General features: G+C 46.8%; 4 protein-coding genes across 6 annotated transcripts; 3 read left to right on the top strand and 1 right to left on the bottom strand.

The window, feature by feature from the left end:
* Window positions 1–304: 304 nt before the first annotated feature.
* On the bottom strand, window positions 305–1,359 carry LOC6531361 (superoxide dismutase [Mn], mitochondrial). 2 transcript variants are annotated; one of them, XM_015195783.2, is made up of 3 exons: window positions 1,272–1,359; window positions 1,161–1,212; window positions 305–1,030 (listed from the first exon to the last, which is right to left on the bottom strand). In XM_015195783.2, exons 2-3 carry the CDS (start codon window positions 1,193–1,195, stop codon window positions 412–414), a joined length of 654 nt encoding a protein of 217 aa, XP_015051269.1. In that variant the 5' UTR covers window positions 1,196–1,212; window positions 1,272–1,359; the 3' UTR covers window positions 305–411. The 2 variants fall into 2 exon arrangements, with proteins under 2 accessions (XP_015051269.1, XP_002092164.1); XM_002092128.3 differs by having other exon boundaries at window positions 1,161–1,303.
* Window positions 1,360–1,601: 242 nt separating this feature from the next.
* Window positions 1,602–3,069, top strand: LOC6531360 (actin-like protein 53D). Its single transcript, XM_002092127.4, has 2 exons — window positions 1,602–1,760; window positions 1,816–3,069. The coding sequence occupies exons 1-2, from the start codon at window positions 1,673–1,675 to the stop codon at window positions 2,961–2,963; spliced, it is 1,236 nt and encodes a 411-aa protein (XP_002092163.2). The 5' UTR covers window positions 1,602–1,672; the 3' UTR covers window positions 2,964–3,069.
* A 3,428-nt stretch (window positions 3,070–6,497) lies between these two features.
* Window positions 6,498–7,181, top strand: LOC6531359 (vitamin K epoxide reductase complex subunit 1). Its single transcript, XM_002092126.4, has 3 exons — window positions 6,498–6,728; window positions 6,784–6,878; window positions 6,932–7,181. The coding sequence occupies exons 1-3, from the start codon at window positions 6,559–6,561 to the stop codon at window positions 7,123–7,125; spliced, it is 459 nt and encodes a 152-aa protein (XP_002092162.1). The 5' UTR covers window positions 6,498–6,558; the 3' UTR covers window positions 7,126–7,181.
* An 11-nt stretch (window positions 7,182–7,192) lies between these two features.
* LOC6531358 (pro-resilin) lies at window positions 7,193–11,370 on the top strand. Of its 2 annotated transcripts, XM_002092125.3 has the most exons (3): window positions 7,193–9,700; window positions 10,072–10,206; window positions 10,339–11,370. In XM_002092125.3, exons 1-3 carry the CDS (start codon window positions 8,705–8,707, stop codon window positions 11,074–11,076), a joined length of 1,869 nt encoding a protein of 622 aa, XP_002092161.1. In that variant the 5' UTR covers window positions 7,193–8,704; the 3' UTR covers window positions 11,077–11,370. The 2 variants fall into 2 exon arrangements, with proteins under 2 accessions (XP_002092161.1, XP_015051267.1); XM_015195781.2 differs by lacking the exon at window positions 10,072–10,206.
* The last annotated feature ends 200 nt before the right edge of the window (window positions 11,371–11,570 follow it).

Here is an 11,570-nt window from a genome sequence, read left to right as displayed (position 1 = left end):
CAAGCTCGGGAAAACTCGGTGGAAATGTCAATTTTCCTCCCCCGATTTCGCGGCAGGCTGACTTTTGTTTTGTTTTTGTTTGGCTCGTGCACAGCTGATTTGCTAGAGGTGGCACTATTGGCGGTAGTGTTGAAAAACATTTGCATTGCTTACGATAGTTTAATTTTAATTTTTTTTTTTTTCAGTGCGTACTGAAGCTGTTTAAATATATAAAAACCAAAAATACGTAAAATACATCTTCGTTGACCGTGTTCTTTGGATAGTATGTTATATTTTCCCATTCATATCAGACAAATAACATTAGTTAGTTGCTAGCTGGTACCAATTTATTAGCCGCAACTTACGACTACAATTTAGGATCTCCGATCCGCAGATGCTTATAGATTAAACGTAGACCATCGCCGACTGTGCTTAGCAGCTGAGCTTCTTGGCCTCCTGGAAGCGGCAGGAGATATCGTCCCAGTTGGCGATGTCCCAGATGGCCTCCACGTAGGAGGGACGCACATTCTTGTACTGCAGATAGTAGGCGTGCTCCCAGACGTCGATGCCAAAGAGCGGGATCAGGCCAGTGGAGGCCTCCAGAGGATCCTGGTTGGGCAGGGCGGCCAGCTGCAGTTTGCCGGTCTTCTTGTTGAAGCCCAGCCAGCCCCAGCCGGAGCCCTGGACTGCCACGGTGAGCGTGGTCAGCTCCTTCTTGAAGTCCTCGAAGCTCTTCCACTGCGACTCAATGGCCTTCTTCAGATCATCGCTGGGCTGGCTCTTGTTGGGCGAGAGGTTCTGCCAGAAGATGGTGTGGTTGATGTGGCCACCGCCATTGAAACGCAGGGCAGGAGCCAGCTGAATCAGCTTGGTGGTGTCGCTCTTCGACTTGGCCTCCTCCAGCTGCTCCTCGGCGGCATTCAGATTGTTGACGTAGGTCTGGTGGTGCTTCTGGTGGTGCAGCTCCATGATCTCCCGGCAAATGATTGGCTCCAGAGCGGCATAGTCGTAGGGCAGCTTCGGGAGGGTGTGCTTGCCACGCACCGCCAGGCTGCAAAGGGTTAAGTGTGTCTCGTTTTAGAATGTCCTCTCAAGATCAGGGTCGCCATTTGTTGCTATTTATGTAATCAGCCGGCATCGATTTTGGTATTTCTTTTCTTTGCTTTTCCCTTGCAACTTACCTTGCCGTTTGCGAAATTCTACGGGCCACGAACATATCTGCGTTTTATTCGACTGCAAAATAAGGCTAAGTCCTGATATCAGTTTTAAAAACCAAATAAAACAAGGCTTACGTTCTCGTTATTTTGCTTGATCTTTTTGAACAATCTATTGCTAAAGATGAGCCTGCAGGTGAAAATATCGAAAGGCCACAATCCGTCAGAGATGTGAGACTAACTTATATCTTAACTTACTACTTATATCTTAACTTAAAATAATAAATATATCTAAAAAGCCGTTAATACCTTTCAACATTTATAAAACGAATTTGATGTATTTACTTATGATTAAATATTATTTTGGTGACTATTAGCTATTTTATAGCTGCTTACGTATCGATAGTTCCCATTTGATTTCAATTGGAATTAATCGATTTTTGCCACTGTGATTCCTGGGCGCAAAATTTGAAAATAATCAAGAAATTAACGTCAAAAGTTTGAAACTCCGCCTGGAACACAAAATCACAGCACACAACATGTCTACATTTCACATACCGTCCCGAATCAATATCGATATAACAGATAAACGGCTACAGCACATTTTCCGCAAATATCTTCAAAAACGTAAGTTGCTCAAATATAAGACACAATTTAAATGATTATATGATGATTTGTGTAGCAACTTCTTCTGGAGACATGAGCAGTGAGGATCTTAGCAATGCACACCAAACCGCAGTGGTTATTGACAACGGCTCCGGAGTATGTAAAGCCGGATTCTCCCCAGAAGACACGCCCCGCGTGATCTTCCCATCGATTGTGGGCAAACCTCGTCACCTGAACGTCCTGCTGGATTCCTTGATCGATGATAGTGTTATTGGCGAGGCGGCAGCCCGCAAGAGGGGAATACTCACCCTTAAGTATCCAATTGAGCACGGTATGGTCAAGAACTGGGACGAAATGGAGATGGTTTGGAAGCACACGTACGAGCTCCTACGGGCAGATCCAATGGACTTGCCGGCTCTACTCACCGAAGCCCCTCTGAATCCGAAGAAGAACAGGGAAAAGATGACGGAGATTATGTTCGAACACTTTCAGGTGCCAGCTTTTTATGTGGCAGTTCAGGCCGTGCTCTCACTCTACGCCACCGGACGTACTGTGGGCATTGTGGTGGACTCGGGTGATGGGGTGACCCACACGGTTCCGATCTACGAAGGATTTGCCCTGCCCCACGCCTGTGTACGAGTCGATCTGGCTGGCAGGGACCTAACCGATTATCTGTGCAAGCTGCTTCTGGAGAAGGGTGTTAAGATGAGCACCTCTGCTGAGCGGGAAATCGTGCGGGACATCAAGGAGAAACTCTGCTATGTCGCTATGAACTATGCCAAGGAAGTGGAGCTGCACGGGAAGGAGGATACCTATGAGCTGCCAGATGGCCAGAAAATCGTTTTGGGCAGCGAGAGATTCCGCTGTCCGGAGGCTCTCTTCCAGCCCAGTTTGCTGGGTCAGGAGGTGATGGGCATTCACGAGGCCACCTATCACTCGATCACCAACTGCGACATGGATCTGCGAAAGGATATGTATGCAAACATAGTGCTCTCCGGCGGAACGACCATGTTTCGTAATATCGAGCATAGATTCCTGCAAGACCTAACCGAAATGGCTCCCCCATCCATAAGAATAAAGGTTAACGCTAGTCCGGATCGCAGATTCTCCGTTTGGACGGGTGGTTCCGTCCTGGCCTCACTCACAAGTTTCCAAAACATGTGGATCGACAGCTTGGAGTACGACGAAGTGGGTACTGCCATAGTCCATCGAAAGTGCTTTTAGCTTAGCAGGATCGCCGTGTGTTAAAATCCTTTGCTTGGTAAAATTCGTTCTGATCAATAATTATTATATATTTTCTATTTGTTAATGAATTCAATGTTCATTGAAATTCCTAAGGAAAGATATTTATTTTTAGGTTTTCTTAGTTTTCCAAATTATTATGATATAAAATAAAAAAAAAGGACTCAATATACATACAATAATTCGATAAAATACATTTAGAGTAACTTTAGTCTTAGGATTAATAAACTAGCCCCCAGATAAACTAACTACCAGATAAACTAAACTCTAAATAAAATAACACCCAGATAGAAAACCCAAAAATTAAATACTCCCTAGATAAATTAACCCCTATAAATCAGAAGAATTTAATTAACCTTATAACTGATAGGCTTTTATTTTGAATAAATTCGAGTTTATTAAACTAAATGAAATACATATACAAATGCATTCGATTGTCACATCTCTGCGGCAATCACCACCACGCAGTAACCTTAACTTCCATTCAGTTGCACGTGCACCGTGCGACAACAAAGCCCAAGTTTCAACTCGCGAAGCATTCACCTTCATAATCATAATTGTCAAGCTCCATCATTTCGCAGTCAGATGCACTTGGGCACAAAGCGCTGTTGTTTAAGAGCTTGACAAGATTTCGATCACGGATCTAAACGTGGATTTGTTAAGCAGTTGGCACATCGGACTAGGAATTGATACTTGGTTCTTTCAGTTGGTAGATAAGGATCAAATCAATGCCATTTGGCCTATCAACTTCCGGATTGTTTTCCAAGTTCTATGTAATGTTACAACAGTTGGAGTTGTTCGATGTTCAATAGAAAGCGATTGAATGTGTCTAAAATGCAGTTAAACTTGCACCGTGTTTCTGATATAAAAAATAAATTGACGCAAGTAAATAAACGCAGAATTCTACAAACTGATATTTCGAATTTGACATTTTCGAATAGCGATAACATCGACTTCATTGACTAACATTCAATATCTAATATCCATAGATATTTATAAAAACAGATTTCCTATTATTATTTCCTATTACTTTTGGACAATGCCTGCGACTTGCCGAATGGCAAATTATATATTCAAATAATGGCCGAAATTAGCACGTCATTATGCTGCACTTTGATTCCAATTAATAGCGAATTTATTAAGCCAAATGATGCATACAAATGTGTGAGATTGCCACATCTCAACGCAGTAACCTTAGCTTCCCTCCAGTTGCACGTGCAGCCAAGTTGCGAAGCATTCACCTTCATAATCGTATTCATAATTTTCTAGACTCATCATTTCGCAGTCGGTTGCTTTTTGGGGACCTAAGTAAAGAGCTTTTGTTGGGGTACTTTACCAGATTTCGATCACGTATCAATGGCAAACCTCATAACACAACGCGTGCTCGAGGAGGTGCACCTGCAAAATCGCATTAGCTAAAAGTTTGGATTACCCATTCTAAGATTTTGGTATTAGGAAGTTGCAACGAAATCAGACCGCTTCTTTGCCCATCTTCTGCATAAATGATTTTACTACAAATTATTCGTATTCTGCACTGTTTTCCATGAAGGTCGTTAAATTATATAAATTATGTATGTGTAAAACTAAATAGAGATATTGTGGTTTTATTGCAGTGGCCCATTTCCAGTAGCACATGATTACGCGATCGAGCAGCTGAGCCCGGGTTTTGAGCCAGAATCGAATTGACAGCCGCTTGAAAGGGTTTTCCATATCAAATGGATATCTGTGCCAAGTCGCTGGCTGTTTGCGGTGACTGTTTTCATTATACCCGTTACTCGTAGAGTAAAAGGGTATACTAGATTCGTTGAAAAGTATGTAACAGGCAGAAGGAAGCGTTTCCGACCATATAAAGTATATATATTCTTGATCAGGATCAATAGCCGAGTCGATTTGGCCATGTCCGTCTGTCCGTCCGTCTGTCCGTCTGTCCGTCTGTCCGTATGAACGTCGAGATCTCAGGAACTACAAAAGCTAGAAAGTTGAGACTAAGCACACAGACTCCAGAGACATAGACGCAGCGCAAGTTTGTCGATTCATGTTGCCACGCCCACTCTAACGCCCACAAACCGCCCAAAACTGCGACGCCCACACTTTTGAAAAATGTTTTGATATTTTTTCATTTTTGTATTGGTATGGTAAATTTCTATCGATTTGCAAAAAAAATTTTTTGCCACGCCCACTCTAACGCCCACAAACCGCCCAAAACTGCCACGCCCACACTTTTGAAAAATGTTTTAATATTTTTTCATTTTTGTATTGGTCTTGAAAATTTCTATCGACTTGCAAAAAATCTTTTTGCCACGCCCACTCTTACGCCCACAAACCGCCCAAAGCTGCCACGCCCACACTTTTGAAAAATGTTTTGATATTTTTTCATTTTTGTATTAGTCTTGTAAATTTCTATCTTTTCGCCAAAAAACTTTTTGCCACGCCCACTCTAACGCCCACAAACCGCCAAAAACTGTCCTTCGCACTTACACTAGCTGAGTAACGGGTATCAGATAGTCGGGGAACTCGACTATAGCGTTCTCTCTTGTTTTTATATATGGCAGAGTGCCGGCTCCAAGGTTGCGTGAATTCATCACTTCACTTCACTCCTGGGGGCTGAGCTACTGCAATTTTGTAAATTGTTTCCATTTGGTTACCTCATGGCTAACGTTGGATTTATATATCACTTTTGGAGGGGCCTGCTTTTCCTATTTTTTTTTTCGTAGATATTTATTTTTTATTAAACACCCGAACACAGAATAATTCAAATTCGTGAGGCTATAAATTAAGAAGGGACATGGAACGAGCGAGTGGGTGGGGGCCAAAGATGGGGCCACCGTTGGAGGAGATGTAGGCATCATTGTGTCATGCCGAGACTCGCGGCGGCTCCACGGGCTTGTAGTCTGATTTGGACGGGCAGAGATGTCGCCTGGTCGTCTTCGACTTGGATGATGTTGTCGCAGTTGCAGTCGCAGTTGCAGTCGCAGTTGCAGTCGCTAGTTTCCTATGCATGCAATGGAGCGTGGCCTAATGCGATGTTGTTTGCCGCAGATGCATGTGCACGTTCGGTGGCTTGGAGGTGATAGTTCCCAGGGTAAGGAGCTCTACCTTCTCCGGTAATACCCACTTTTATAATTCAATTTGGTCACCTACCCCGAGCTGTTCTCTTTATTTATATTACCTGTTGCGTTTGCCCTCCTGTCACATCAAATTATATTGGTGCGAAAATTTATGCGAGCCCGACTGAGAAAACAAGAGCGCTTGATTGTAAACGCAGGTCTAGGTCTTAAGTACCCTAACAAAACTAACAAAAATGTATTTTAATAAAACCTCAGTCGTCTTTTTCTTTGGAGGCATTGAAAAAATACATTATTTATTAAGCAGATGTTGGCAGATGCATTTGTTATTTATTTACATAATAATCTACCTAGCAGTCCGAAAATCTCGAATACCCACAGCAAGTGTATCATGTATCCTGTTGCAAATCCACTGCGCAGCTGCAAGAAGTGTTAGCCCTTCCATCCCAGTTAGGAACTGATTCTGGTGCGGAATCCCGCTGCAATGAGCTCATTACCCAAGGAGCAACACAATGGAGCAGGCGGACAGTACAGCTTCCCGACTGCGATGGATTTGCGTCTGTGGTTTGGCCGTTTCTGTGTATTCACTGTATGTGAAAATGAAGCTGAAGGAGGATGAGAACTATAGGCCAATGTGCGACGTGAACGATAACATGAGCTGCTCCCTAGTTTTTAAATCAGGGTCTGTAGGATTACTTTATATATATTATAAATTTAATAAAATATTTTTCCATTAGCTATGGTGATGGCTTTGGTCTGGGTAATATAACCCAAGTAAATGCGCCCAACGGAGCCATCGGTTGTATATTTTATGTACTGTACTTTTTGAGCTGTAAGTACACATCTTTCGTGCAAATAAATATATTTAATATATATTATTTTAAGCTTTCTTCTATCATCGTTGGCTGTGCTTGGCCCAACTGATAATATGCACTTTGACATTACTGCTCTGCGTTTATCTGGGATTCCTGCTGCTTTTCGTGTTTTACGATTGCTGTTTGGTGTGCGTGACCATCTACTTCATACACACATGGCTCTTTCAGGAAGTCCTACGGCGATATAGACGGCTTTATATGTAAGATTAGGCCAGGCTAAGCTGAAATTATGAAGATAAAGACCCAAGTTGAGTTACTAACCAGTGAGTTATTTTAAACTGTCGACGTGTCATGGCGCATATCGTAATCATCATCTCTCGTTTTTTTGACCCACACATCTGGCTGAAAGCAGGATGCTGAGCCGGCATCTTCCAACTTCCAACTGCCAACTCCCATGACCAAGCACGTAGTGGGGCAATTAATTCTGCACGTTCCCATTTGCCGGCGAAGGCTGTGATCTGTGATCTGTGCTCCATAAACCGCGAATGGCGCTACTGCCAGCCGAGTTAGTCGAGTTAACTAGCCAAGTTAATATGGTGGGCGGACTGCGAAAACTCAGCGCAATTAATTTCCCATAACTTCGGGAATCCCTTTGTGTGGGCTGTTGTTCCGATTCGGATGGGCTGCATAACTGAATCAATGGATGTGTCGAAATATGTTATGTGCAGCGTAGATTTAGCTTTTTAGATACCTAGCTATCTGAAAGCTTTCAGCATGAATATTTTCTTCACAGAATCTTCGGTTTAGCCTCCTCTCATAACTTACATTTGCATCGTATCAAATGATCTTGAAGAAGATTGAGCTGTCAATTTGTTACACCAAGTTTCTTTTGATCTAGTTAAATCATAATCAATACATCTGCATACCCTTCTTTTCCAATTGATTCTCTGATCATCTCTATGCCATCGCCACAATCTCCAATACAATCGACTCGACCCTTCTACACCCAGCAGACGCATCCGCGGATCCTACACCCAATTGGGGTCGTCTTTGGCACGATCTTCTTCGATATATCGCTGGGCTTTTTATGATTATTTTTCCTTTTTCGTCTCTGACAAGACAAGGCAAACAAATGCAAAATGCTTTGGCGCTTGTCATAGCAACCACTGAACCACTGGAACACTGAACCACTCGCTTGGGAGAGTGAGCCGCGGCAGACGCCGCCGACACATTCACCCAGTGGAGTACCGAGTAGACCGAGTAGACTACTTTGGGCCAACGCAACGGCGGATCCAAAAGGTTTGGGGGCCGCGGCACAATCACCACCTCGCCGCGCCTCGAGAAGATGTGCGCTTAAAGAAGGCAAATCAGCCCGAGAGACTTTGCTCCAAGACTTAAGACCCAAGACTCAAGACCGAGGCACCCTTCACGTGGCAATCTGGCGCAGATCGGGGTGGTGAAGTGTTGGCAAGCAAGCTCAGTGATTGAGATTTTTGCTTTGGACCGCATAGAATCAGCCACCGCTTCTCTGAAGACGATCGTATGTGGCAGCCGCATCAGCTGCATCAGCAGCAGCAGCAGCAGCTGTTGTGTTGCCGGTTGCCACACGCTCCACAAAACCACCTCCATCTCATAATCGAGTTCGTGTGTGTGCGCATTGTGCATCCTAGACTTTCAGTTTTTTCGGTTTCGGCTTTGCCTCATATAAATACGCCATGTGGCAGCTACCACAGATCAGTCAGAATTCGGCGCTGCTTCCAAGCGCTAGTCTCATCCCAAAGATTCCGATCAGCTCCAGTTCCATCTCCATCTTCATCTCCAGCATCAGCTCCACAAGTGGAATATGTTCAAGTTACTCGGCTTGACGCTGCTCATGGCGATGGTGGTCCTTGGGCGACCGGAGCCACCAGTTAACTCCTATCTACCTCCGTCCGATAGCTATGGAGCACCGGGCCAGAGTGGTCCCGGCGGCAGGCCATCGGATGCCTATGGCGCTCCTGGCGGTGGCAACGGCGGCCGACCCTCGGACAGCTATGGCGCTCCAGGCGTGGGCCAGGGTCAAGGACAGGGACAAGGACAGGGTGGATTCGGTGGCAAGCCCTCGGATTCCTATGGTGCTCCTGGTGGTGGAAATGGCAACGGTGGTCGCCCATCGAGCAGCTATGGCGCTCCTGGTGGTGGAAACGGTGGTCGTCCTTCGGATACCTATGGTGCTCCTGGTGGCGGTAGCGGTGGACGCCCATCGGACAGCTATGGTGCTCCTGGTGGTGGAAATGGAAACAGCGGTCGACCCTCGAGCAGCTATGGAGCTCCTGGCCAAGGACAAGGCAACGGAAATGGTGGTCGTCCTTCGGGCAGCTATGGTGCTCCTGGTGGTGGAAACGGTGGTCGTCCTTCGGACACCTACGGCGCTCCTGGTGGCGGAAATGGCGGTCGTCCTTCAAGCAGCTACGGCGCTCCTGGTGGCGGAAATGGCAACGGAGGTCGCCCATCGGACAGCTATGGTGCTCCGGGTGGCGGAAATGGTAACGGAAACGGCAGCGGTGGTCGTCCTTCAAGCAGCTATGGAGCTCCTGGTCAGGGCCAAGGTGGATTCGGTGGTCGCCCTTCGGACTCCTATGGTGCTCCTGGTCAGAACCAAAAGCCTTCAGACACTTATGGCGCCCCTGGAAACGGCAACGGTAATGGCAACGGCGGACGTCCTTCGAGCAGCTACGGAGCTCCAGGCACAGGACCTGGTGGCCGACCCTCCGACTCCTACGGACCCCCAGCCTCTGGATCGGGAGCAGGTGGTGCTGGAGGAGGCAGTGGACCCGGCGGCGCTGACTACGACAACGATGTGAGTATTTGATAGCTTAGCAAATTGGGGTGAATGGTATCTATGGCATCTATTTTATCGCATCTTTTTATTCGGGGATCACTGGGTGGGAATGACCACAAAGGGAACACCGCTCCACCGCCCACACCGCTGCACACTTGCCCTTGCAACTCTTTGGTAGACTCGTTATCGCTCACCTGCACCTGCCATCGTTTAAAGGCGTTTAAAGCTTGCATCCCCACAGAAATCTGAACTCTTGATCCCAGCCACTCTATCTCTCTGTGTTTCTCTCTTTCTCCACACGCCCCAATCCGTTCTCCATTCTCCATGATCCGCTGTCCATGATCCATGCTCCATGAACCATGCTCCATGATACGTTCTCCGGCGTTTAGGAGCCCGCCAAGTACGAATTTAATTACCAGGTTGAGGACGCGCCCAGCGGACTCTCGTTCGGGCATTCAGAGATGCGCGACGGTGACTTCACCACCGGCCAGTACAATGTCCTGTTGCCCGACGGAAGGAAGCAAGTAAGCGGCGGCGATGGCGTTGGCGGGCAACAGAAGTCGATGTGGACCCACCCACTGCACCACCATCTCATCCTCCTGTCACGGCTAACATTGTTATCTCTTTTTCTCTCTCTCTCTCTCTGTCTTCCCTAGATCGTGGAGTACGAGGCCGATCAGCAGGGCTACCGACCACAGATCCGGTACGAAGGCGATGCCAACGATGGCAGTGGTCCCAGTGGTCCCAGCGGTCCTGGCGGTGCTGGTGGTCCCGGTGGTCAGAACTTGGGTGCCGATGGCTACTCCAGTGGACGTCCCGGCAATGGCAATGGCAACGGAAACGGCGGTTACCCCGGTGGGCGCCCAGGAGGTCAGGATTTGGGACCCAGTGGATACTCCGGTGGTCGTCCAGGCGGTCAGGATCTGGGACCCGGTGGCTACTCCAATGGCAGGCCGGGCGGCCAAGACTTGGGACCAAGCGGTTACTCCGGTGGACGCCCAGGAGGTCAGGATTTGGGACCTAACGGATATTCCGGTGGTCGCCCAGGCGGTCAGGATCTGGGACCCGGTGGCTACTCCAATGGCAGGCCAGGCGGCAATGGCAATGGCAACGGCAATGGTGGATCCGATGGCGGACGTGTGATCATCGGTGGACGTGTGATAGGCGGCCAGGATGGCGGTGATCAGGGCTACTCCGGCGGACGTCCCGGTGGTCAGGATTTGGGCCGTGATGGCTACTCCGGCGGTCGTCCAGGCGGCCGGCCGGGCGCCAATGGCCAGGATAACCAGGATGGCCAGGGATACTCGAGCGGCAGGCCGGGCCAGGGTGGTCGCAATGGCTTCGGACCCGGTGGTCAGAACGGCGACAACGATGGCAGCGGTTATCGGTACTAGGAACGACTCACAGACACATTTAGCTAGATCCCCCGAACATATAGCAATACCTAGTGTTAAGTCCTTCTAGAACTATGGCCTCTACCTATCCTATCTCATCCTTCCACATCTACTCGTGCCCATTCTATCCCACTTCTTGCTATCTTACGTCCATCCATTCAGTCTGCTCACTTCCTCGTAGTCGTAAGTCCCTGTTGATCTAAATGCAAGTGCGAAAAATAACCCAAAAAAAGGAATGAAATAAGCTATTTCTGATGTAAGTAAAGAAACTAAATATATATTTTTTATAAAAAACTTATGGCTTTTTATTGCTACGGAACTGGTAGCCCAACCCAAACGGAAGTCTACAAAAAGATTTGAAACTGAAGTTCGTAGCGTTACAAGAACCTCCCAAACAAGTTTCGCTTAACATTTTTCATATCCTTATATCAAACATATGTAGGGGAAATATATTATATATTTATCCAAAAATATGTGCATTTTAAAATATTTAA

The sequence above is a fragment of the Drosophila yakuba genome, chromosome 2R, assembly GCF_016746365.2.
Source record: "Drosophila yakuba strain Tai18E2 chromosome 2R, Prin_Dyak_Tai18E2_2.1, whole genome shotgun sequence".
Classification (NCBI taxonomy): Eukaryota; Metazoa; Arthropoda; class Insecta; order Diptera; family Drosophilidae; genus Drosophila; species Drosophila yakuba.
The sequence above is the reverse complement of the archived record's forward strand: the minus strand, read 5'-3'. Positions and strand labels throughout refer to the sequence as shown.

Coding starts and splice junctions, on each gene's coding strand:
- LOC6531358 (XM_002092125.3), top strand. CDS start 8,705: ATGTTCAAGTTACTCGGCTTGACGCTGCTCATGGCGATGGTGGTCCTT. Junction 9,701..10,071: donor GCGCTGACTACGACAACGAT/GTGAGTATTTGA, acceptor TCCGGCGTTTAG/GAGCCCGCCAAGTACGAATT. Junction 10,207..10,338: donor TGCCCGACGGAAGGAAGCAA/GTAAGCGGCGGC, acceptor TGTCTTCCCTAG/ATCGTGGAGTACGAGGCCGA.
- LOC6531360 (XM_002092127.4), top strand. CDS start 1,673: ATGTCTACATTTCACATACCGTCCCGAATCAATATCGATATAACAGAT. Junction 1,761..1,815: donor CCGCAAATATCTTCAAAAAC/GTAAGTTGCTCA, acceptor TGATTTGTGTAG/CAACTTCTTCTGGAGACATG.
- LOC6531359 (XM_002092126.4), top strand. CDS start 6,559: ATGGAGCAGGCGGACAGTACAGCTTCCCGACTGCGATGGATTTGCGTC. Junction 6,729..6,783: donor TCCCTAGTTTTTAAATCAGG/GTCTGTAGGATT, acceptor TTTTTCCATTAG/CTATGGTGATGGCTTTGGTC. Junction 6,879..6,931: donor TGTACTGTACTTTTTGAGCT/GTAAGTACACAT, acceptor TATTATTTTAAG/CTTTCTTCTATCATCGTTGG.
- LOC6531361 (XM_015195783.2), bottom strand. CDS start 1,195: ATGTTCGTGGCCCGTAGAATTTCGCAAACGGCAAG. Junction 1,031..1,160: donor AGAATTTCGCAAACGGCAAG/GTAAGTTGCAAG, acceptor AACCCTTTGCAG/CCTGGCGGTGCGTGGCAAGC.